At 39.3% G+C, this 25,648-nt stretch overlaps 1 protein-coding gene across 1 annotated transcript in view; it reads right to left on the reverse strand.

The window, feature by feature from the left end:
- The window catches only part of TFB1M (transcription factor B1, mitochondrial), a gene marked incomplete at both ends in the record, with an annotated part of 50,444 nt that extends 25,034 nt beyond the window's left edge, over positions 1 to 25,410 (reverse strand). Inside the window, 4 exons of the mRNA XM_080700692.1 lie at positions 359 to 510; positions 8,819 to 8,927; positions 22,407 to 22,558; positions 25,278 to 25,410. Coding sequence (XP_080556818.1) covers positions 359 to 510; positions 8,819 to 8,927; positions 22,407 to 22,558; positions 25,278 to 25,410 — 546 coding nt within the window. The remainder of the gene's footprint in view (positions 1 to 358; positions 511 to 8,818; positions 8,928 to 22,406; positions 22,559 to 25,277) is intronic.
- Positions 25,411 to 25,648: the final 238 nt, after the last annotated feature.

Below are 25,648 nucleotides of genomic sequence, written 5' to 3' on the forward strand. Positions count from 1 at the left end.
CCAAGCTAACAATCACGATCTTTTTCATGGTACTGCGTATAAAGGGTCACGGGTAAGCGACTGCAGGTCAGCTCTGTGATGAATGCATGACCACCATCACGCGGCTTCTACCTTTCTCTGATCGTCTGGGTCGTCGTGACCCTGCGTTGACCACACTGCCTTCTTGGCCGACACACACCATTTGTTCCCTCCCTGAAGCATACAGCAGTTGTATGTCATTCCCATTACATGTTCAACATTTAAACTGGGGTTTTCTGTGTGTAATGAAGTATTAACTTGGAATACAGAGTCTGGTAAAAGTACAGTATCATTCTGAATTGATCACGTGATAAGGTAACCAGGAAGCCGAGAAGCTCACCTCTGCCACCTCCTTTTGGAAAGTCAACGTCATCCGAGTTCTGCCGTAAGCGAAAGGTCCGTCTCTATGAGAAGCGCTTTCAAGCCACTTGATAATCAGTGGTGTAGAGACACTAAAAGGCAGATTTCCAATAATATGCACATTTGGAGGATCTGTTTGGCAAAGAAAGAAAATTTAAAATGATTTCATCAATAAATTCTGAATACCATTTTAGTTAGGAGTAAAATCAAACTGGATTTGTTTATTCCTTTTTTTAATTTTGAAATTTTTGCTAAGTTGCTGACTCTGGCTTAAACTGTGACTCTAGATTATTAACAACATTAAACAAAAATATATAAAAATATATGGCTGAGTATTTTTCATCTTGTTTATTCTTCAAAAGCAATGTTTTCCCAAAATTGAGCTTTCAATTACTGAGAAAAAGTACCACAGAATCAAGGTTCAGCCAGGCAGTTTGAGTGAAAGACAATTTGAACATGATGATATTAAAGTGCCTGTGGGGCTGTACGGGGTCAGATGCCCTGGAAGGAGATCCAAGCTGGGTATAAAGATACGAGTGCCTGCGTTATTTAGGTGGGAAGTGAAACCACAGAGCAGAGTAATTCAGGTATTTCTGCAGCATGAGAAGATGGTCCAGAACAAAAATTCTCAGAGACAATGTGAAGAAGTAAGTAGAAAAATTAACCACCAGCTAAAAATAGTTGGAGAAAGTTCACAAATGTCAAAGGAAAACAGGAGGCCTATTGTCAGGAAAGATGAAAACAGAAGACGGCTAGTAACAGTCCCATGCCTGAGGAAGAAGGCAGCCAGGTAAGGTTTGAAGCGGGAGGGTCACCATGATTCCAGCATAGCTGGGTAGCAGTAGGAACCTGCCGGCAGTGTTATGAAAGTGCTGTAAACGCAGACCACTCTGAAAGGGTCTGGCACCGGGGAGGCCAGACACACGGGGCAGCTAGATACAGGTGTGGAAACCCTGCTTTCGTTTGTTGTGAGAGTTTCTTATTATCTGTATGTTCCAGAGAGCTGGCCCACAGCAGCTACCTAGTACTGTCCATGAAGGAAGAGTGCCCTGGTTAGCAGGTAAGTGTGAAAGGCAATGGAAAAAGTTAAAGGAAAACAGTACGGCCTGCTCTGCTAAACAACTTTTTTACAATTTAGAAAAAGAAACACTTGCAAGATGGCCACTGAGGGAAGCAGCACATCTGTCATGCTTCACTTGATCGCTATCACTTTGAAAGCAGCTTCATGACAAGAGTAAAAAAGCAGCAGAAAATTGAACAAACAAAAGACCGAACAGAGGACAGCAATGCCGGCCTCCCCTGGGGAACTGCTGCAGCTGGAGGGGCCGTGGCAGCACCACACTGCCTAACCGCATTAGCACTGTGGCCTCCAGAGGCCCCGAGCAAACATGCCAGCGACTTGAAGTAAGAGCTGCAGCTCACTGGAACTGCAAATGGCCAGCACCTCACCCCACGCTTCAGGGATCCTACGACCTGGATGCCTGGCTAGAACCTGCAGCAGTAGCAGCTGAGCCCACCTTGGCCTCCAGAGATCCAGAGCAGGGCTCAACAACACTGTTGAGGGAACTAGCCATCCTTTCGGGAGACTGCCCAGCATAGCCACAGGAGCTCATGTGACAAGCAACAAAATCGCTGGGTCCAAGACCTCGTAGTCACCCTAGGGAAGGTGGAGGTGGACACAGCAGAGGCATAGATTAGCAGACAACCTCAACGGCCAATGGGAAAAGACCTACAGTCTGCAACAACCGAGTAGGGCCTCTGGAGATTACCACAGGCAATCCAACTGTGGTGACCGGGGAGAAGTCAGACCAACCCAGCCCTATCTGTGGAGAAGGCAGACCCATATGTACACACCAGGTCTGGTGTCAGTGGCACCCACCACCTTTGGAGGTGAGGAGAGATGCAGGCTCAGGGTCTGAGGAAAGTGTGGAGACCCATGCTTTCCCTGCATCCAGCCCCAGTGATACCTGCCACCTGCACGACAAAGAGACTCAGGGAGAGGCCCTGTGAAGAGCGCAGAGACCCAGGCTGTGGCAGGAGAGGCACCAGTGGCACGAGGCGCCTGCACAGTCAGAGACACACCAGAACAGGATCCCAATCACTGAAGGAGACCGAATAGTGGGACTACAAACTGCTATCACTGCTATAGGTTACAGAGAATACGAAAGCCCTTGGAACATGCTCAGGAACCAAATATATAAAGTGAACCTTGCTGAGCATTGTGGCATATTGCTTGTAAGCCTAGTACTTGGGAGACTGAGACAGGAGGATACAGGGTTTGCAGCCAGCCTCAGCTACTTAGTGAGGCTCTCTGCAACTTAGTGAGATCTACTTCAAAATAAAGAGTATTTTATATAAATATAAATACTAAATAATAGTAAAATATAAGGTATTTTATATAAATATAAAATACTCTTTATTTTGAAAATGGTCTCACTAAGAATATTTCAAAATAAAGAATACAACTATTTCAAAGTAAAGAATAAAAAAAAAAATCAGGCTGGGGGTGTAGCTTGGAGGTAGAATGCCCCTGGGTTCCATCCCTAACACCACAAAAAAAAAAAAAAAAAAAAAAAGAGAGAGAGAGAGAGAGCCTTAAACAGCTGAAAGTACTCACATAGACCTAGGAGTATTTCAAAGGCCAGGTCTGCTCTATATTCATTTATCTGTAGGCTTGTTTTGTTGGTGTGTGTGTGTGTGTGTGTGTGTGTGCGTGCGCCTGTATATTTATTCTCTAACCCTTTTACAAGCTTTTTCCTTCTTTCATATTGACTCTCTTCTCTGTCCTATTTTTTCTCTCTTTTCCTTGTCTTGTATTGAATCCATTTCATATTACTATACCTAAATGCTCTACACTGGTTATTAGAATCCTCCTGTATGTTCACTATCTCTAATCTCAACCACGTACTACCCTACTACACTCAAACTCTCACTCTACTTGATCCTGTCTGCTACTTTATTCTTGCATCCACTATTCCAGCTACTACACTCAAACTCTCACTCTACTTGATCCTGTCTGCTACTTTATTCTTGCATCCACTATTCCAGCTCCTTCCTCATCCAACCTTCACCAGTGAATACAAACACAACTTGCTCTTGTACATACCAGCTGACACCTACAGAGCTAGAGGAAGCTATCAAAAGCAACAAAGATACAAACTTAAGAACTCCCCAGGGCCAATCAGACTAAAAGGCATATAGTCCAGGGCACAAGCTCAACAGGGGCCTCTGGAGATCACCACAGACCACCCAACTGTGGTGATCAGGGAGAAGTCCAGACCAACCTAGCCCTATCTGGGGACAATACAAACTCCTACCTATACACTGGGTCTGGTCCCAGCAGCACCTGCTTCTTATGTAGGCAGGGAGAGGCACAGACTCAGGGTCTGTAGATAGCATGGAGACCCGTGCTTAACACTAGATCCAGCCCCAGTGATACTGGCTGGCTGCACAGACAGACCCTGTTTGAGGGCTCAGAGACCCAAGCTTGCAGGGAGAGAGGAGCAGGTAGCACTTGGTACCTGCGCAAAGAAAGATAACAGGCTGGGGTCCCAATCACTGAAGGAGACCAAAGTGAGGTTACAAACTGACATCATTAATATAGGTTTTAGAGCAAATGAGAGTGCTCAGAACATGCTCGAGAACCTAACATAGAAAGTGAACCTTAAATGGCTGAAAGAAATCTATGTAGACTCAGGAGGACTGCAGAGGCCAAGTCTGCTCACTATTCATATATTTCTGGGATTGTTTTGTTTTGCTTTGTTTGTGGGTGTGTTTGTGGTTTGTGCTGTCTTCCCCACCCCTTCTACAAGTTTCTTCCTTCTTTCCTATCTACTCTCCTCTCTGTCCTTTTCTTTGTCTTATATTAAATCTACTTCATATCACTATACCTAAATACTCTATACTGGTTATTAGAATCCTCTTTTACACACACACACACACACACACACACACACACACACACACACACACACACAATCTCTAATCTCTACTACATATTACCTTACCACACTCAAACTCTCATTCTGCTTGAACGTATCTGCTACTTTGCCCTAGTCTTTCTTTCTTTTTTTTTTTTTTGCGGGTCTGAGGATGGAACCCAGAGGCATTGTACCTCCAAGCTACACCCCCTGCCCTATTTTTTATTCTTTATTTTGAAACAGGGTCTCACTAAGTTGCAGAAGGCCTCACTAAGTAGCTGTCATTCGGGAGCTGAGGTCTCAGCCTCCCGAATGCTGGGATTACAAGCGTGTGCCACCACACCTGGCTATACTTGGCCCTATTCTTGCATTTACTACTTTAGTACCTTCCTCCTCACTCAATCTTCACCACCAAATACAATATAACTCACTTTTGTATATACTAGCTGACACAGAGTGAGAAAAACTATCAAAAGCAACAAAGATACAAACTTAAGAAACCTGAAATCATAAGAAGGAACAACAAGCAATGAGCTCTCACAACCCCACAGTAATAGAACTTCAACACAGAATGCAGAGATCGCCAGAAGGACAAATCAGAACTTTAATAGTATAAATTTTATAGGATTTCCAAAAATAATTTAGAGAGAGCCTGAAAGAAATAAAGGAACAAATAAACAAAGAATCTGATCCTGAACAGGAATCAGAAAGAAGCTCTGAAGGAAGGGAAGGGCACAATCCCTGAAGTAAAGGCATCAATATAAACTATAAACAACAGACTAGACCACATGGAAAACAGAATCTTGCTCTTACAAGATGACTACTCCAAAAATAAACATAGTATGCTCCAATATGAGAGCATAAATTGGACACTCAAGAGATATGGGCCCATTTTAAAAGAGCTAACCTAAGAATAATAGTTATAGAAGAGAGAATAGAAGGTGAAACCAAAGGGATCAACAACCTTTTCAAAGAAGTAATATCAGAAAAATTTCCAAACAAAGAAAAAAAGTCGATACACAGGTACAGGAAACAGATAGAACCCCCTTTAGACAAGATCAGAGAAAAGGTTCACCATGCCACACAGTAGTCAAACTAATTAATGCAGAGGCCAAGGGAAGAATATTAAAAACAACAAGAGCAAAAACCAAGTGACATTCAGAAGCAAACCAGTAAGAATCACTCTAGACTTCCCAAAACAACTCATGAAAGCCCTGAGACCCTGGAGTGGCATATTCCAAACTCTGAAAGAAAACAATTTCCAGCCAAGACTATTCTACCCAACAAAAATATTTCTCAAAATCGATGGGGATATAAAAAACTTTACACGACAAATAGAAGCTAAAAGAATTTATGTCTTCCAAACCAGCACTAGAGAAAACAAAGAGATCAATTACAAACAAGAATAAATAAATGCCAGAACTGGAAAAACACTGATTTCCATCAAACAAACAACTATGCAAAGAAGAACAAACACTACCTCAAAAAAAGGTTAAAATTCAAAATGTTAGGAATTAAAAATTATCTCTCAATAAACCACACTGAAGAAATGGCCTTAACTCCCCAATAAAAAGAAGGGGAAAAAATGTATTAAAAACCTTAATCCATCTCTTTGCTGCCTGCAAGATACACATCTTTCAAATAAAGATACAAAGTAAAGGTGAAGGGCTGGAGCAAAGTAATCCATGCTAATGGAACTCAAAGACATGTAAGAGGAGCAACTGAGACAAATTAGACTTCAAGCCTAAACTTATCAGAAGACACAAAGCAGGTCATTTTTTTTTTTTTTTTTTTGGCAGGTCTGGGGATGGAACCCAAAGGCAATCGACCTCTGAGCTACACCCCCTGCCCAATATTTTATTCTTTATTTTGAAACAGAATCTCACTGAGTTGCAGAAGTCCTCACTAAGTAGCTGTGGCTATCCGCAAACCGTGATCCTCCGGTCTCAGCCTCCCAAATGCTGGGATTACAAGTGTGTGCCACCACGCCCGGCTCTCCAAAGCAGGTCATTTTTTTTTACTGGTAAAAGGAACAATCCAGCAAGAGGATATAATGATATCAACATTTATGCCCCAAATATAGGTGCAACCACTTTCATAAAACAAACTTTTGTGATATTCACACATAGATCCCAATACAATAACACTGAGAGACTTCAACATTCCTCTCACACTGCTAGACTGATCTAGACAAAAGGTTAGTAAAGATGCCTCCCAAAAATAAAATACTAAGGAATAAACCTAAGTCAAGAAGGTAAAAGACTTTTACAAAGAAAATTGTAAAACAATGAAAAAAGAAATCAAAGAAGACTTTAGAAGAAGAAAAAACTTTCCATGCTCTTGGATAAGCAGAATAAATATCATCAAAATGGCCATTCTTCCAAAAGTGATCTACAGATTCAATGCAATACCCATTAAATTACCAAGGTTATTCTTTACGAACACATAAAAATCATTTCCTAAATTCATTTGGAACAACAACAACAACAACAACAACAACAACAACCCAGAATAGTCTAAGGAGTTCTCAGCAACCAGAAATATGCAGGAGGCATCACAATACCTGACTTCGAACTATACTACAAAGTCACAGTAATAAAAACAGCATGGTACTGGCACAAAAACACAGACCAATGGAGCAGAATAGAAGACTCAAACAAATCTGCACACTTCCAGCCATTTGATTTTTGATAAAGAAGCCAAAAATATTGAATAAAAGATAGCCTCTTCAACAAATGGTGTTGGCAAAACCGGTTAACCATATGCAGAAAAATGGAAATAAAGCCCATTTCCTCACCCTGCACAAGAGCCCATTCAAGATGGATCAAAGACTTGGAAATTAGACCAAAGACCTTGCAGCTACTTAAAGAGGGCTTAGGTCCAATGTTTCAATACATATGCATAGGTAAAAACTTTCTCAACAAGACCTCAAAGGCACAAGTAATTAAAAGAATCAATATGTTGGACTGTATTAAACTGAAGAGCTTCCATACAGCAAAGGAAACTATCAAGAACCTTAAAAAACAGCCACCAGAATGGGAGATTTTTGCCAACTACTCCTCCAACAAGGACTAGTATCTAGAATATACAGAAAACTCAAAAAACTTACTGCTAAGAAAACAACCCAATCAAAAATAAGCAAATGAACTAAATAAACATTTCACAAAAGAAACACAAATGGCCAATAAATATATGAAAAAATGTTCAGCATCATCAGGAATTAGAGAGATACAAGTCAAAACTACCCTGAGATTTTACCTAACCCCAATTAAAATAGCAATCGTGAAAAATAAAAACAACAAATACTGGCAAGGGTATAGAGAAATGGAAACTCTAATATATTGCTGAGGGATCGCAAATTAGTACAACCACTTTGAAAAACTGTATGAAGGATTCTCAAAAGAATAGGAATGAACCTACCATATCACCTAGGAATACCATTTCTGGGTATCTACCCAAAAGAATAGAAATCAAACTGCCAGACTAATGCATGCATATGTATGTTTACACAATTGCCAAACTATGGAACCAGCCAAGATACCTATCAACAGATGAATGGATCACAAAACTATGGGATAGAGTTTTGCACAATGGAATTTTACTCAGCCATAAAGAACAAAATTATGTCATTTGCAGGGAAATAGATGGAACTGGAGAACATGCTAAGTGAGATTAGCCAGTCATGAAAAGTAAAATATAGGATGTTCTCCATAATATGCAGAAGATAGGGAGAAAATGGGACATAGGAAGGACTCCAGACAAAGAAGAAATCTCGGTTTGGTAAAGAAGGTGACCTAACTAAGGGAGATAATTGGGGGAAAGAGAGAAGCACGTGAAGACGCATGATATACACTCATAAACCTATCAACGTCAGTCACCTAGCTGAACTAGAGTAGGGAAGGGGAGTGAATGGGACGAGAATTGGAGAAGGGCTAAATGTGTGATGTGTGTATGTATGCCTGTACCGCATAATGATGTATGATTATAATGCATCAATTAAAAAAAAAAAAAGAAAAGGCCGGGCATAGTGGTGCACACTTATAATCCCAGTGCTTGGGAGTTGGAGACAGGAGGATTGCACAGGTTCGAAGCCAACCTCAGCTACTTAGTGAGAATCTCACAATTTGGTGAGACCCTGTTTCCAAATAAAATATAAAATAGGTCCGGGAGAATAGTCCGGAGGTAGAAAAGCCCTTCGGTTCCACCCCCAGTACAAAAAAAAAGAGAAATACTTCACAGTTGATCCCACCTTTATATGAGAATTATAAAAATGATAATTTGAACAGAATCTAAATCTGAGCCAGAGAAATCAGAATTCAGAAAATGTAACAAAATGTTCTATTTTGTAAGAAAGTAGAAAAACAAAACTTATAATACATGTTACTAGAGACAATTTTTAGTATTTATATATTACTTTAATGCAAATACATAAACATTTGTGTTAAATGCATAATAAAGTAACTACTAGTGATATTAAAAATATCAAGAGGATATTTTAAAGGCAACCCAAAGTCACTCACCATCCTCCCAGGGTCTTTTAAGACTTTCTGGAAAAGCCTTTTCTACCTTAAATGTCAACACATCTCCATGAACAATTCTCAGTTTTCCAGGTGCTGCATCAGAAAGCATCTAGTTTAGAAGAAAGTCAATAAAATGAGCTTACACACTTCAGAGAGTAACATAACTAAATTTCTTAAACTTAGAAATCATTAAATCAGTCAGAAGAGCCAGAGACTAGGAGTGATCGCTGATAAACTAAGACCACAGTGTCCACTGCAATGAATAACTGTTTCTCAACACGATGAGGCATTGCGGATAGTAACCAACGCAAAATAAGTATGCAGTCAGAACACTAGTGTCACCCTGGCCCTTAGAATGACTTCTGTTTCTGTACAAAACTTAGCATAAATTCAACTCCTAGTCTAAGTATTAAAGTTACAGAATAAGGACATTATAATGAAGCCCTGAGGATTATGAAAAATTAGCTCAATTCACTAAGATTTACAGTCTATTTATCAAAATCTTTAACTTAGTCTATGGGTAGATTCAATGCCACAGGGCGCCTGGCTCTCTGCTGACACACTCTGCTGACAACAGCATCGCTAAGCTCAATATTTCTTGACCTGCAGACATCCTAATAAATTATTCTTTCTACTCTTTTTTGTGTGTGCTGGGATTGAACCTAGGGGTATTCTACCTCCAAGATACATCCCCAGCCTTTAAAAAAAAATTTTTTAAAGGCACATACCCATCATGTCAGCCTGTTTATTTTTTAATTTTATACTTTTATTGGTGCATTATAGTCTCACATCATTAGTGTACAACACAGTGATAGTGACACACATGCACACAGCACTTGGTGAGCTTCATCCGTAGGCCTCCCTCCACCTCCTCCCTTCCTCACACATATTGAGACTGGCATTAGTATTTTCACATATGTACATAAGGCCAATGGAAGTAATTCCATCACTGATCCTCCCTCTTCCCCTTCCCCTAGACCACCTCCCTGGCTCCAACAGCTTCTCCTCCATTATCTGAAATGCTTCTGCTATCTTGATTGCTCCTTAGCTTCCAAATATGAGATAAAACATGACCCTTCACTTTCTATGATTGTCTAATCTCAATGTAATGTTCCCCAGGTCCACTCATTTCCCTGAAAATGACATAATTTTGTTCTTCTTTATAGCTGAGTAGAATTCTATTGTGTATATATGCAATATCTTTTAATCTCTTCATCTATGAATGGATATCTAGGTTGGTTCCATATTTTGGCTTTTGTGAATTTTGCTGCTGTGAACACGGAGATGCATATGCATATATTATTGTAATTCTCTGATTTCAGTTCCTTTGGAAAGATACGCAGGAGGGGAAAAGCCAGATTATATGGTGAATCCATTCCCAGATATCTGCGCAATCTCCATACTGATCTCCACAGCAGCTGCACTGATTTGAATTCCATACCAATAGTGTTCAAGAGTTCATATTTCCCCAAATCCTTGCTAGCAATTATTACTATTTTAATTCTTGATTGCCATTTTAATTGGGGTAAGATGGAATCTCCATGTAGATTTTACTTGCATCTCCCGGACTGTTAAATGATGTTGAACATTTTTTCATATATTTACTAGGCACTTGAATTTCTTCTTCTGTGAAGTGTCTTTTTAGTTGAGCTGCCCATTTCTTGGTTGGGTTATTTGCTTTTTTGTGTTAAGTCTTTTAAGTACTTTGTATATTCTAGATATTAGTCCTCTATCAGAGGAGTAGCTGCCAAAGATCTTCTCCCACAGAAGCCTCCCGTGTAGGCTCTCTCTTTAGACCTCCGATGGTTTCCGTTAATGAACAAAACCTTTTTAGTTTATGCCATCCTATTTATTAATTCTTGTTTTAATCTCCTGAGCTTTGGGGGTTTACTGGGGAAACGTCTACCTGTGACTGTATGTTGGAGTGTTGGACCTATGTCCTTTTCTAGCCATTTCAAATTCTCTGGTCTAATTCCCAGGTCTTGGATCCATCTTGAGTTGAATCTTGTGCAAAATGAGATGGTGGGATTTAATTCCGTTTTTCTACAAATGGCTAACTAGTTTTCCCAACACCATCTGTCAAAAAGACTGTCTTTTCTCCATTGTACAAGTTTTTGGCATCTTTGTTGAAAATCAATTACCCTTAAACCTATGATGTTCCTGTCTCAGCCTCCCAAGTACTGGGATTATAGGTATGTGTCACCACGCCTGACTTCCATCATGTTCTAATACCTACCTCCCAGCCTATTTCTACCTTCCAGTAATTTGCTCCTTCCCTTCAATATTTCTAAGCAAAAACTAAAACCAACAACAAAATACCCTTTCCTTTGTAACCAATCTTTTTCTTCTCAATTTCATTCAGTTTATCACCATATTCTCACAATATATACTAAAAAGTTGGTTCTTGGTTTACAAGAGTCTTATGGTTACACTTATAGCCACCTACACATTTGTATTGGTTGGGTTAAGTTTCCCTGCACCTAATGCAAAATAGAAAACAGGTAATTCCTGAGCTTCTAATGCAGGAATGAATATCCTCAATGAGAAAAAACAACACTGCTAAAGCAGACTGCAAGGGAAGACGTGAGCCTCTTCCTACTTTGAGTCTTGGCTCAGTGAGCTCAGAGAACCTTGGCTCCAGCTCAGTTGCCCAAACTCTAGAACTTGCTCAGTCAGGGCCATATCAGGACGATCCAATCAAATGGAACTGCACACCCTGGTACCATTCCTACTTCTCTCCTAACACTCTTTCCTTGTCTATTTCAGGGTCACTAACAGGAAGGATGAAGAGATGTAAGGAGCAGCTAAGAGACCCTGGCACAGGACCCGAAGCTTACTAACTGCTTCCACCTTTGTATCTACACTCTGCCTTGCCTGTGATTCTCCACAGTACTTACAGTACTATCACAGTTACCATATGCGTTAGGTTTCTTTCTCCTTCAACAACACATGCTCCTTAAAGGCAACACCTGTTTCTTATCTACCTGAACAGCATCTGCAGCTACAGCAGTACAAAGCAGGTGTTAATACATATGCAATAAGTGAATTATCAAAGTCTTTTGCTTTTGAAAGTTGACTCCCAAAATTTGTGGGGTAAAGAAACATGCAGAGATTTACTTTACTAATAAATGAGGCAAAATTATACAAGTAATAGCTTATAAATACATAGATAGAATGCCTACACTGGTATAAGAGACTAAATATTTTAAATTTGGGACCATCTAGTTTGAAATGGTTAACCATGGGAGTTTAGCCAAAATAATTATGTGCTTCTGGTATTAATATATATTGGGATTGTTTTAAATGACCATGATTTGCTAAAACTTAACCTGATGAGTTCCAGTCAATACATCTTAGAAAACATAATTAGCTCAATACACTAATAATTAAAAAAGAGACAGCTCTCTATGGAACATGCTCTTACTGTATAAACACCAAGAATTTAATGATAGCATTTAGCAATAATGAAGAAGACTAAAATATTTTCTATAATTATGCTTCACATAATTAAAACAAATTAGCATTTCAAAAATAAAGAGGCAGAACTAAAAGCTTATGTTACATGACACTAATGTATAGAGAGTAATTAGTAATTTGGACTAAACCAAAATATAAATTTGGCTCTTTAGAATTAATTTGTGATGATAGCCATGTTTGAAACACTAGATTTTCCCACACTCACACACACAAGTGCATACCAGAAAACTGACATACAAGCCTATTCTGCTTTCATAGGTTTACAGTTGCACCTCTGTATTCTATCGTTTGAATTCCCATTCGAGTTAAAGTCTCGGCCAGTGACACAATGAATCCGTCCTGTAGAAGGTCTACCTTCTCCATGACAACTCTGTAGGCTTGGCTTTCCTCTCCTGACTTCCCATCACAGGAAGAAGGAATGCTGATGGTCATTGACTTATGTGAAGGCCTTGAAGCAGTTGTGGAGAAAAATGCTACACAGACTGAATTGATATTATGAATACAGACAATAGCCTTTTAAACAGCTAATATCGTATTCAGCAATGACATATGCAGACTTTCTAACCAACCAGTAATAGAGAAGAATGTTTTCACCATCGTAATGCTATTGGGGGGATGATGGCAGGTGAGAGTAATCACTACTATGGGCCTTCATAAACCACTCTGGAGCATTACATTTCAAAACACTGGGGGTGTGACCACATAATGGGCTCACAGGCATAGCCAACCATGAATGTAGGCACTTGATTATAGCCAAGCGACTATTTGTACAGAAACTCTTAAACTGTTGTAGCACTTTTTCCCCCCTGTGGTACTAGGAATTAAATCTAGGAATATTCTACATCCAAGATACACCCTCAGCCTTATTTTTTATTTTGAAAAAGGGTCTAAGTAACTGAGGATGGCCATGAACCTATGATTTTCCTGTCTCAGCCTCCTAAGAACTGAAATTACAAGCGTGCACCACCAAGCCCATATTTCTTTTGTCATTTTTAATTTTAGTTTTCAATCCTATGTTCTTCCTAAATGAGATGTAAGACAGCTTAGAGTAAAAGGCATTCATTAACTAACACTACAAAGAAGAAATAGAAAACCAAACCATGAAAGAGAAAAGCATATATGTAAAACATGAGTGCCAACAATCCTATCATTAGAATGATTAGCTCTTACAATTTATAAAATAAAATATATAATCTTCACTCTCTAGTAAAATTATTATATAAAGTCTTCGAGAAAATAAGTATTTTTTTTCTGGAAATAGGTTCTGTAAAGGGTACATAAAATAACATAATGGAAAATGCCTGCAATAAAAAGTCAGAAAACAAATACAGAAGCATTCTTTCTATGGACATTAAAAAAATTCTTTAAGAAGTCAAAAAAATGCCTGCAATAAAAAGTCAGAAAACAAATACAGAAGCATTCTTTCTATGGACATTAAAAAAATTCTTTAAGAAGTCAAAACCTTGTGAAAGTCTTTGTGCAAAAGGCAAGTAAAAGTGGACTGCCTGTTAGCTATTTGGTGGCTTAATTTGATGAGAAAAAAATTTATGAATTTTTGTAACTTAGGCAAAATCACGCCACTGTGTCGTGGCGAAAGGCTCCTGCAGCTAACACTGCAGAGTGGGCTCTCATTAATTACCTTCTTTTAAATCGGTCATATGGTAGGGCCAAATACTGTTGAAATAAATGCTTGCAAAAGAGCTGAGCAAAACTGTTACATTAATAATATGAGAATGAAAAAATATATAATTGAAATATGACATGTAAAAACAAAATATTCTTATGTAGAAAATACAAAAACAGCAATGCTCTTATTTAATAGGAACTTAAGATAACAGTACAATAAGCTTTTTTAGAAAGGAAATTACAGCATTATTTCAAAGCCCGTTTGCTTGCCCTTTAAAAGGATCAGAATATGCATAGTAGAAACTTCTTTACTCATTTTCATCGAGGAATCATGTCTGAGTCAGGAAACTTCCCACACAATGTTTCTTCCTTTATATGTTAGCATTTCTTTTTTTTCTTTTTTTCTTTTTTTTGCTGGTCTGGGGATAAAACCCAGTGGCATTTGACCTCCAAGCTACATCCCCTGCCCAATTTTTTATTCTTTATTTTGAAACAGAGTCTCACTGAGTCAAGGAGGGCCTCACTAAGTAGCTGAGGCTGTCCGCGAACTGTAATCCTCCTGTCTCAGCCTCCCAAATGCTGGGATTACAAGCGTGCGCCACCACGTCCGGCAATGTGTTAGTATTTCTTAAGAAGAAGAAAATTATAGAAGGAAATCTTTTAGAACTGTATTGCATAATTCTTTTCCTTTCTCAAAAAAACAGGGCTCAGTTTCACCCTTTCCTTGATGACTTGGGCCACCATTACATACAGCAGTGGCCTCATGGTTAAGGAGGTATATGTGAGCTTTTTTTTTTTGTGGAGGTGTATGTGAGTTTTTTATAGTCTTTGCCATTGTAATGACTGTTGCTTCTTACTGTTGCCAATGGGCCAGCTCCTAGCACTGATTTCTACTTCTAAACACTTCAGCTGCAAGCCACATTTTGTTTACTTGAGTTTTATTATATTATGATTAACTATGGTCGCATCAAGTAAGTTAAATGTCTTATGTGCTTATCATGTCACAATAGTCAGGCAATCTTCTTGTTAAAAATTTGCTAGAGATAAAAGAATTTCAAAATTTAGTTATCTCTAATTAAAAGTAGCTTTCTTAGCCGGGCGTGGTGGCACACACTTGTAATCCCTGCGCTTGGGAGGCTGAGACAGGAGGATTGCACAGGTTGGAAGCCAGCCTCAGCTACTCAGTGAGGCTCTCAGCAACTTAGTGAGACCCTGTTTCAAAAAAAAAAAAGTATAAAAAAATAAGTCTGGAAGTATAGCCCAGAGGTAGGAAACCTCTGGGTTCCACCAGTACCACCAAAAAAAAAAAAAAAAAAAGCTTTCTGCCTAAATGTCTAAATTATTTGTCCCTTTAATAAGGGAGGGGGAATAATTTTAACAGGAACCACTACTGGCCCCTGGCCGCATTCCAGGCTCCTTACATCAATTTCCATCCCATTTATGAGCATAAGATATGATTATTACTCCCAGGCAGCAGATGAAGAAGTTGAAGTTAAAAGTTCAACAGCAAGCCAAGATCACAAAGTGCATCAGTGGCACATCTGAGATCTGAACACCAGTTTATTTGACTCTCAATCAAATAATTGAATTGGACAATAACAAATGTAAAAAGCCAAACCAAATCAAAGAAATGTGAAAACCCTGCAGATCTGAGAGTATTCCATACATAAGAAATAAGGAGAAAACGACACCATATTCCATCATGGTGAAACTCACCATGGCAAAGAGAAAAATCTTGAAAGCAAGCAGAGGAAAGAAACCAGAATGAAGTCGAGGAGGACAGCAGATTTTTTGTTTGAAACAATGCAAGGGGGAAGACATGGTAGTACCATCTTTAGAATATCGAAAGAAAAGCAGGTATAAGAAGCCCAAGGGAGGGTGGGGGACGGGTGGGGGACCCCTGGCTTCTCAGTGAAAGGAAGTGAGTGACTCAGCTAGGGCTGAACTCTGATTATATATAAATTCCTGGAAAGAAATATGCCAGTTTTCAGGCAACTTCTTCAGAAATCAAATCCCATGACAACCATTTGACATTTGGGGTTCAGAGGTTTCTTTTGGTTAAGGTCCACCCATTATTCAGTTGTGAACATACTGTGTAAGTCTTTGAATCTGGTGACATTTAAATCGATTACATTTTTGTTCTAGTTGATCTGCTAAAGCATACACTGGTAACGCTCAGACATCTACTAAGTTCTCTTTTTCTCTCTCCAAGAGTCCACCTATCTCAGATTCACTACAAACACAACAATCACAGATGTCTATGAACCTAATAAAGGCACTTCAGGACAGATGACACAAAATGACAGAACTGGAAGTCAAATCCATGACTACATTTACAGTACCAGGAATGGAACCCAGGGGCATTCTACCTCTGAGCAACACCCCCAGTTCTATTTTTTTATTCTTTCTAGTTTCAAAACAGGGATTTACTCTCTTACTGGGGTCCTTATTAAAGTTGCTGGGCCTGGCTGGGAACCTGTGATCTTCCCGACTCAGCCTCCCAAATACTAAGATTACAAGCATGTACCACCATGCCTGCTACAGAAAGTTTATTTGTTTGTTTGTTTGTTTGTTTGTTTATTTTTGCAGTACCGGGGACGGAACCCAGGGACATTCTACCTCCGAGCTATACTCCTAGCCCAATGTTTTATCCTTTAATTTGAAACAGGATCTCACTGAGTTGCAAAGGGCCTCACTAGTAGCTGAGGCTGTCCTCAAACCACGATCCTCCTGTCTCAGCCTCACAAGTGCTGGGATTACAAGCGCGTGCCACCATGCCTGGCTTAGAAAGTATTTTTAAATGGAATAAAAATGAAATCACAACTTATTAAAATCTGTGAGACTCCAGTAAAGCAGTACTCAGTGGAAGACATATAGCACTAAATCCCTATACAAAAATAAGAAGCCGGGCGTAGTGGCACACACTTGTAGTCCCCGCGCTTGGGAGGCAGAGACAGGAGGATAGCGCTGGGTTAAGAGACCCTGTTTCCAAATAAAAATATAAAAAACTGGGTCTGGGAGTGTAGCCCGGAAATAGAAGGGTTTTTCAGGAACCCCAGTACCACGAAAAAAATAAAAAATAAAAAAAAATAAGAAAAGGCCTCAAAACCATTACCTCAGCTTCCTCCGTTAAAATAAACCAACTATAGAAAGAAGAACAATTAAACTCAAAGTAATCTGAAGGAAGGACATAAGGATTTCAGAGCAGAAATCACTAAAATTGAAAACAAACCAGGGGAGAAATCTTTTAGTTTCTTTTGGAGATCAGTATGTTTGACCAATCTATAGCTAGAACAATCAGGAAAAAATGAGACACAAAATAATCAGTATCAAGAAGGAGAAAGGTGACTTCACTAGAGTTTCTACAGATGATTTAACATTAAAAATATGTAATTCACATAGTAACAAACTAAAAAAGGAATTATTTCAATAAACCTAAGAAAACCTAACATCTGTCCATTATTTTAAACAGAAAAGAAAACGTAAAACAACGAATAAAACCTTTTCAGCAAACTAGAAATAGAAGGGACCTTCCTGACCATGATAAAGGAGATCTAGAAAAAAACCTACCACTAATATCACATCTGTGGTAAAGACTGAACGATTGTAAAGACTGAGTGTGCTTCCCCAAGACCAGGGACAACGTTAAGGATGTACACTCTCACTGCTGCTAATCAACTATACTGCGGGTTCTATCGACTGTAAAGACTGAGTGTGCTTCCCAAGACCAGGGACAACAATAAGGATGTACATACACTCTTACTACTACTAATCAACTATATACTGCGGGTTCTATCGACTGTAAAGACTGAGTGTGCTTCCCCAAGACCAGGGACAACGTTAAGGATGTACACTCTCACTACTGCTAATCAACAATATACTGCGGGTTCTATCGACTGTAAAGACTGAGTGTGCTTCCCAAGACCAGAGAAAACGCTAAGGATGTACATACACTCTTACTGCTGCTAATCAACTATACTGCGGGTTCTGCCCAGTGCAATAAGACAAGAGGAAGAAATTGAGGCATAGAGATTGGCATGGGAAAGGTAAAACCGTGCTCATTTGATGACATAAATAGACATGCAGAAAATACTAAGGAATCTACAAAACAGCTGCCAATAAGTGAGATTAGCACGTTTATAAAATACAAAGTTAACATCTTAAAGGAAAATTCAATGGTATTTCCACCTAGTAACAACATCCAACTAAAATTAAAATTAAAAATACCATGTACAATAGCATCAAAATATATAAAATTACTAGAGGTAAATCTGACACATGCAAAACTTCTACAGGAATAACTACAAAACACTTCCAAGGAAAATGAGAGAATATCTAAAGATATAGAGAGCCAGGTGTGATGGTGCCTGCTTATAATCCCAGCATTTGGGAAGCTGAGACAGGACTGCAGTAAGGACAGCCTCGGCTACTATTTAGTGAAGCCCTTTGAAACTCAGTGAAACTGTTTCAAAAATAAAGAATAAAAAATAGGGCTGCAGGTTTAGCTCAAAGGTAGAATACCCCTGGGTTCCATGCCCAGTACAGCAAAAAAAGAAAAAAAAGAAGAAAAAAAAAAAAAAGATATACTCTGTTTACAATGCTAAAGGAACATTAATGCATCAATTCTGCCCCAAATTGATCTATAATTTCAATTTAATCCCAATCAAAATCACACCAGACCTTTTAAAGATAGAAATTGATCACCTGATTTTAAAATTATATGGAAATCAAAGAACCTAGAGTAGACAAATCTTACTTTAACATATGATCACCAATACAGGTTGGTATTTATGAAAGGAAAGACCAGATATACAATGATACTTATAAGACAAATTGATTTCAGCACCACCAAGGCAATTCAATGAAAATATAATCTCAACAAATGGTGCAAGCCCCACCCACCAAAACAAAAACAACCACACAAGGTCTATGCTGTTACCCACAAAACTATACTACACTGCTTTCATGTATCAGACATGTTTTCTTGCCTTTACAACATACTGAGAGTGAAATCTACACATTATTGCCAGTTTTCTTTCTCCTGAGCTGCCTGGTGATTATACTTTAAAAGGAATTAGGCTACAAATGATACACTTTCAGCTAGGAGACATCTTATAAATTATTACACTTTCTTTAAAAAGTAATTCTATTAGCTTAGAAACCACTAAAATGAAATCCTTAAAATAGATCACTCCTCTTCAGCTTTTACTCAGTTTTATGATTAATTTAGGACCTCTAACAGAAAATGGTTTTACACATTGAAACATTTTTTACAGGAAAAAGAAGCCCACTTGATAATTTAGTACTCAACATTTCTTTTAAAGGCAAGTTCATTTCCGTCATGGAAGACACTAAGAATTTCATATCCTCTTAAGCAGATGAGAAATCAAATAGACATTTTCTATAATTTACCTTAAAATGAGCCTTGATATTTAGAAAAAGAGAGTATAATACTTTTTGATAATTAATGCTATTTAGTTTTACTATGAAATGTCACATTTAGTTAGCTAATATGCTGCATGTATATACAGTTACAGAAAAAAAACCAGTCAATTTTTTTTTTTTTTTTTTTTTTGCAGTACTAGGGAGTGAACTCAGGGGCATTCTCCCTCTGAGCTACACTCCAGCCCTATTTTTTATTCTTTATTTTGAAATGGGGTCTCCCAATAGGGCCTCACTAAGTAGCTAAGGCTGGCCATGAACTTGCGACCCTGTCTCAACCTCCCAAGTACTGGATTACCCAAGTGTGTACCGCCACACCCAGCAAGTCAGTCTTATTTCCCATGTGAGACGTTACTGAATACTTGCTGCGGGGCAGGCACTATCACAGTGGAGACATAGAGGGGAACAAATCACACTCACATCTCTACCCTCACAGGACTGACATGCCAGAGAGGCGAGTCAGCCAACAAGCCAGTAAGAGGAAGCCGGGTGTGGTGGCGCACACTTGTAATCCCCGCGCTTGGGAGGCCTAGACAGGAGGATCGCACAGGTTCGAAGCCAGCCTCAGCTACTTAGTGAGGCTCTCAGCAACTTAGTGAGACCGTTTCCAAATAAAATATAAAATAGGTCTGGGGGTGTAGCCCAGAGGTAGAAAGCCCCTGGGTTCCACTCCTAGTATCACAAAAAAAAAAAAAAAAAAGATTTACACAGTATGGTTAGTAAGGACATATCTCCTGAGGTAGAACAAGGCCGAGGCACAAGGCGAGGACTTTGGTGAGGGCAGTACTAAGGAGAGTGGGTGGCAGTTGTACTTGTCAATAGTTTGTCTTCAAAGATCTTTGGTTCAGATTACAGAGAATAGTATGTAAATGAATGCAAGAATTTACAAACACTGGATTCACCCCTTGCCTAACAAGAAAGAATGCTCATAACGGATAGGGAGATTTTCGAGTTAAGAAATTTCTTTAAGGGAGTAAAAGTAAGATGAGTATTCCTTATATCCAGCAAGGATTTATGGGGTTTCCCAAGTGGATAATACTGCCCCCTGGAGGGATGCTGGAATGAAAGAGACACACAAAAAAGAATTCGCCACTGCTTAAAGAAGGTAGATTTTCCAGGAGGCCCTGTGGAATTTTTTTTTTTTTTTTCCTGAAAAAGGGTCCATAAACTAAATAACTTTGGAAACCTCTGCTTAGAAGAATAAATCTAGAGGGAATTATGTAATTATTTAGTTTCTTTTTATTATTTCATGATCTTACCAAATATAACAATATTCCTGGTTTCTACCTCAAATTAACATATACTTCTAAATAAAAGAATGTAATCTGAAGCAAAAATCACTGTTAAATTCCATAGTTGATTAAAAAATACACACTATGTGACAATCCCAAAATAAATTTAGAAATATGAAATCAATTCTGATTGGAAAAATTGGATATAATTCTTTGTGTGTGTGTGTGTGTGTGTGTGTGTGGTGGTACTGGGGTTCCTGGAAGCCCTTCTACCTTCGGGCATACTCCCAGACCTATTTTATATTTTTATTTGGAAACAGGGTCTCTTAAGCCAGTGTGGCTGGCTTTGAACCTGTGTGATCCTCCTGTCTCCGCCTCCCAGGGGTGGGAATTACAAGCGTGCGCCACCATGCCCGGCTGGATATAATTCTTAACTCATAAAAACTAAATACAGCAAGATGAGAAAAATTAATATTTCTAAAAAATCAAATGCATGTAAAGTTCTAGATTATTTGTTTTCCCTTTTCTTTCTTTTCTTTCTTTTTTCTTTCTTTCTTTCTTTTTTTTTTTTTTTTTTGCCGAACTGGGGATAGAACCCAGGGCCATTCTACTTCTGAGCTGTTTCCTCAGTCCTATTTTTTATTTTCTTATTTTGAAATGGTCTCACTAAGTCGGTGAGAACCTAAGTAGCTGAAGCTGGCCACAAACCTGTGATCCTACTGTCTCAGCCTTCTAAGTACTGGGATTACAAGCCTGGAAAACCAGGCTCGGCTTCTAGATTCTTAAACAAATTTCCTTGAATTGTTCTGACAAAAATTAAACATTTTTTCACTAACACATCCATAAGTAAGTACTAAAATGTATTAATTTTAAAACAATTTGCCTTCTTGTATGGAAGACTGTGGATAATTTTTTGTTCTTTTATAGTCACATAATAAATTGTCAAAGGCTTAGGGCTCTTATAAAATTTTAGAATTACAAAGGAATCAAACAAAGGCCCTTAAGGCATTAAGCGCCCCCTATGAGGAATTCCCTTTACAAAACCCCTGACACAATCGGTTCCACCGTTCACCAAGGTTTTAGAAACTCAAGTCCCACCTTATTTCAAATCCTCAGTCCTGCCTCCCTCAATTCCTACATATTTTAGTTCTTCCTGGAAATCATAAAAACAAGCTTCTCCTCTCTACTCCCAACCTCCAACAGGCAGCTTTGCAGACACTCATGCAGTCTTGTCTTCTCCAGGGAAAACATTCACAATTCCCTCCAATATTTATCATATGGTCCTGGTTTCATTTCATTCAGAGTCCTAAATCTATAAGTTAAATGACTTCATTCTTTTACTTTGAAAATTCTTATAAAAATGCTTAGGCTTAATAATTAGTTTCTTTCAACAAAAAGTTAGCAAATGTTTGCCCCATCTTCTATTTGTGGAAATGTGTTTTGAACCTAAATAAATGAAGTTCTCAAAAGTCATGCCAACTGAGTCATTACTGGCCATTTGTTTTTATTTATTTTTGAAGGAATGGCCATGATATACACAGCATATAATAGCTTTTTTTAAGAAAGTCACTAGAAACAGTTTGGTATTAGTGCCCAGAGAAGGCAATCAACATCGGGGGGTGCTTGTTAGAATTCAGGTTTCTGGAGCTCTCTGGAGGACAGAATCAGAGTCTCCATGATGATGCCAGAAGATTTCCAGTTGGAGAAGCAACCTATATAATCCTTGGTCACTTGGGGCTTCATAATCATGGCCTAGGGATTTAAAGTGTGCTTTTGCTTCCTAAAAAAAAAAGATACTTAAAGTATCTCACCTGCAATCCAGGAATAAATCGAGTGTCCTTTTCAACCACCAGAAGTTCAGCAACATTGGCATTGAGAATGGACCTTGTGATTCCCCCTGGCCCAGGACCCACTTCATAAACATGAGCATCGGTCAGATCGCCAGCTTTCCTCACAATTTTATCTAGGGAAAAGGAAGTTTTAATTTTCTTGGTTATTTTGGCAAATTTCAGTATATGGAGTTTAAAAAAAAAAAAACACCTCTCAAGCTTTTCTTATCAGGCATTATCTAATCAATTAATCATTTACATTCAATATTTACTTGATTATTTAACTCTTGACCTAAAAAATAACAGTGGTCATGATAATCTTTTTTTTTGTTAGGAACTGCTACAATTCAACAGTGACAAAATTTCCTTAACCTATGTTTAGCTAATATTAGATTTTCCGTTTGTTTCTCCATCAAACCGACTAATTCCTAAAGTGTGGTGAGACCAGTAGGTAGTTGATCATTAAGCTTATGTAGATGATCATTGTTAATCATCAAATAAACAAGACTTATTTTCATATTCAGAAACTTCGATGTTGAACCAGTGTTCATTTTTACCTATAAACATCTACTTGGTGGCCAGAACAGCAACAAATTCGTAGGTTATAAGACTCAGAAATTTGAGTTCTTCGTCATTTCCAGGAAAAGTAAAAATTAAAAGCTTTGCAAACCCGGGCATGGTGGCTCATGCTTGTAATCCCAGCATTTGGAAGGCTGAGACAGGAGAATCAATCGTGGTTTGAGGACAGCCTCAGCTACTACTTCGTGCGTCCTTTGCAACTCAGTGAGACCCTGTAGACCCTGTTTCAAAATAAAGAATAAAAAACAGGGCTGGGCGTGTAACTCGGGGGTAGAATACCCCTGGGTTCCACTTCCAGTACCACAAAAAAAAAAAAAAAAAAAAAAAGCTTTGCAAACATGCACATTAATATGAAAATAATAGTTAAGTTAGCAGACCTTAAGAAATGACAGAAAAGCTGAGTACTGAAGATTCATTCCAACTAATCAATTCTGAAAAATACAGAAAGGGCTGGTTTTACTGACTGTGAGATATTAGAATAGAAGGAACTGGGCCTCCTAGGATAATGTAAATTTAGCTTCTGACATGACATCAGCCCTTCTTGGCTGTATTCACTGACACTACACAGTCTCAATTTTGCTTATTATCGATAACCTACCTACGTAAGCTTAAAGAACAAAAGAGTTTTCCAAAAATAGTCTTGTCTTTTATGGACACAGGGAATTAGCATCCACTAACCGTCTATCATGGATGATTTACATACATGCTGTTACCTAATCCTTATAACATGTTAACTAAAAACCAGTCCTCCAATTTAATCTCTCTGAACTTTACAGTTCCCTTGTCTATTGTAATTGTGCACAGTAACCTAAAAAAACAAATGACAGAGAAAGGACTCTGACTCCTGTATAAATTCTACAGTCAATGCTTGGTCCATTACAGCTGTCACATGCCTCTTAGGAGGATAAAAGTATTTGTGTAGCACAGGCATTCTGAAGTGAATTTAACATTTTCATTTTTTAAACATAGAAAGCTGTGACAGTAGACCGGACACTGGCTTCACCCTCAAACTTCTCAGGCACATTCAGATACAAATGGATACCAAGAATGCAATGTCAAATTGTTAAGCTTGCTTGTCCGTCTCCATCTTCTCCCACCTGTGCTTTGCACTAAAATGCTTTAATCTCACTGCATCCTGGTTCCCACAGGGAGAGGGGATGATAGTACCTAGAATCTGGAACTTATTTCTGAGGATGAACAACTCACATCAAGAAACGTAACTCTGCTAAAAACAAAGACCTATGTCTTCAGGCCTGAGAATGGGGCTTCATATTTAGCAGGTATGTGGCTCATAACCAGTAGAAAAAGCTGGTTCTAGCTATTACTAGAACCAACATTTTTACACATCGGCAGTCTTTTGAAGCTCTTGTAGTATGGCCTCTCTCAATTAAAAGATGTGAAAACTTAAGTGGAATTAAGCTGTTTTACCCAAAGAAATATTGCTATGGGCAGAATAAAGGGTCCATGCCCAGGAAATAAAATTCGTTTATGCTTTGTGGTTAAGGTATCATTTAATTAAAATAAACTTTCTAGGTATGACTTACTGCTCTTTTCCCTTTCTGCAGAGGGGCCAAACGGTAGAATGAAATATAGTTAAGTCCCGTAGCAGTGAATTGGTACTCATATATTTAACAGTGCTTATTTTTTCAACCTCACCTTTTAGACAAGAGCATCACTAAGAAATGGGGGTGGTGATTAAGCCAACTATATATATTACATCTATAATTTGGCATACATATGTTGGTTTAATGACATATATATATATAATTTGTCAAAACTCATCGAGTCGCGCACCTCAAATGGATGAATTTCACTGCATATCAGTTTAACCTCATAAAAAAGTGCCTTAACAAAGGCGTGGGAATGTAAACTTAATAGCACACAAACTCCTCGAGGTAAGACGACCTGTCACACCCAAGTCCAGCTTAGCACGCATTCGGTTGGGCAATGTGTATTTACTGAATATCTGCAACCTCGAGGATTTCTTTGACTCAACAAGTACACGTGTAGTCAATCTTACAGGGTTAGCCCTTTTGCAACAAGGTGGTCTTTGCGCGATTTTTAAATCCTGGTAACTTTACACTGCAGGGACAGAGGCTCCGCACCCCGCCGCTTTGGGGGCCGTGCCCCGGGTGTACTGGGCGTCCACACCGCCCGCCTCCGCGAGCCGCGGCTGCACGGCCCTGCACAGCGGCCCCGCGGCCTCCTGCGCCTCCACGGGCTCGGCCCCGCCAGACCCCGGCCCCCGCTCCCGGGGACACTGCTAACATCCACCTGTCAGCCTCAAGTCCAGGAGGAAATTCTGCGATAGCTGCTTCACTGCTCGGAGTCTGAACAACTTAATGATCTCCCGAATGGTGGGCAAGGGCGGGAGACGGAAGGTGGAGAGCTTCCCGGACGCGGCCATGAGGCCGGGGTACTCCGCCAAGGCCTCGCCGGGCCTTTCTAGGAGCTCTGAAAGCGTCCGGGCGGAAAAAAGCCTGGAAGGCCCGCCTCTGCGCTCACCTCATTGGTTGGAATTTCCTGCCGGAAGTGAGGAGCGCGGACAGGAAGCTCGGATGTGCTGAGAGCGCATGCGCCGCGTCCTCCGAGCGCGGTGCAGGCTGGGTGCGCCTTGGTTTCCGCCCGGGAGCGCGGGGGAGGGT

The sequence above is a fragment of the Muscardinus avellanarius genome (genome assembly GCF_963383645.1).
Source record: "Muscardinus avellanarius genome assembly, chromosome: 8".
Lineage (NCBI taxonomy): Eukaryota > Metazoa > Chordata > Mammalia > Rodentia > Gliridae > Muscardinus > Muscardinus avellanarius.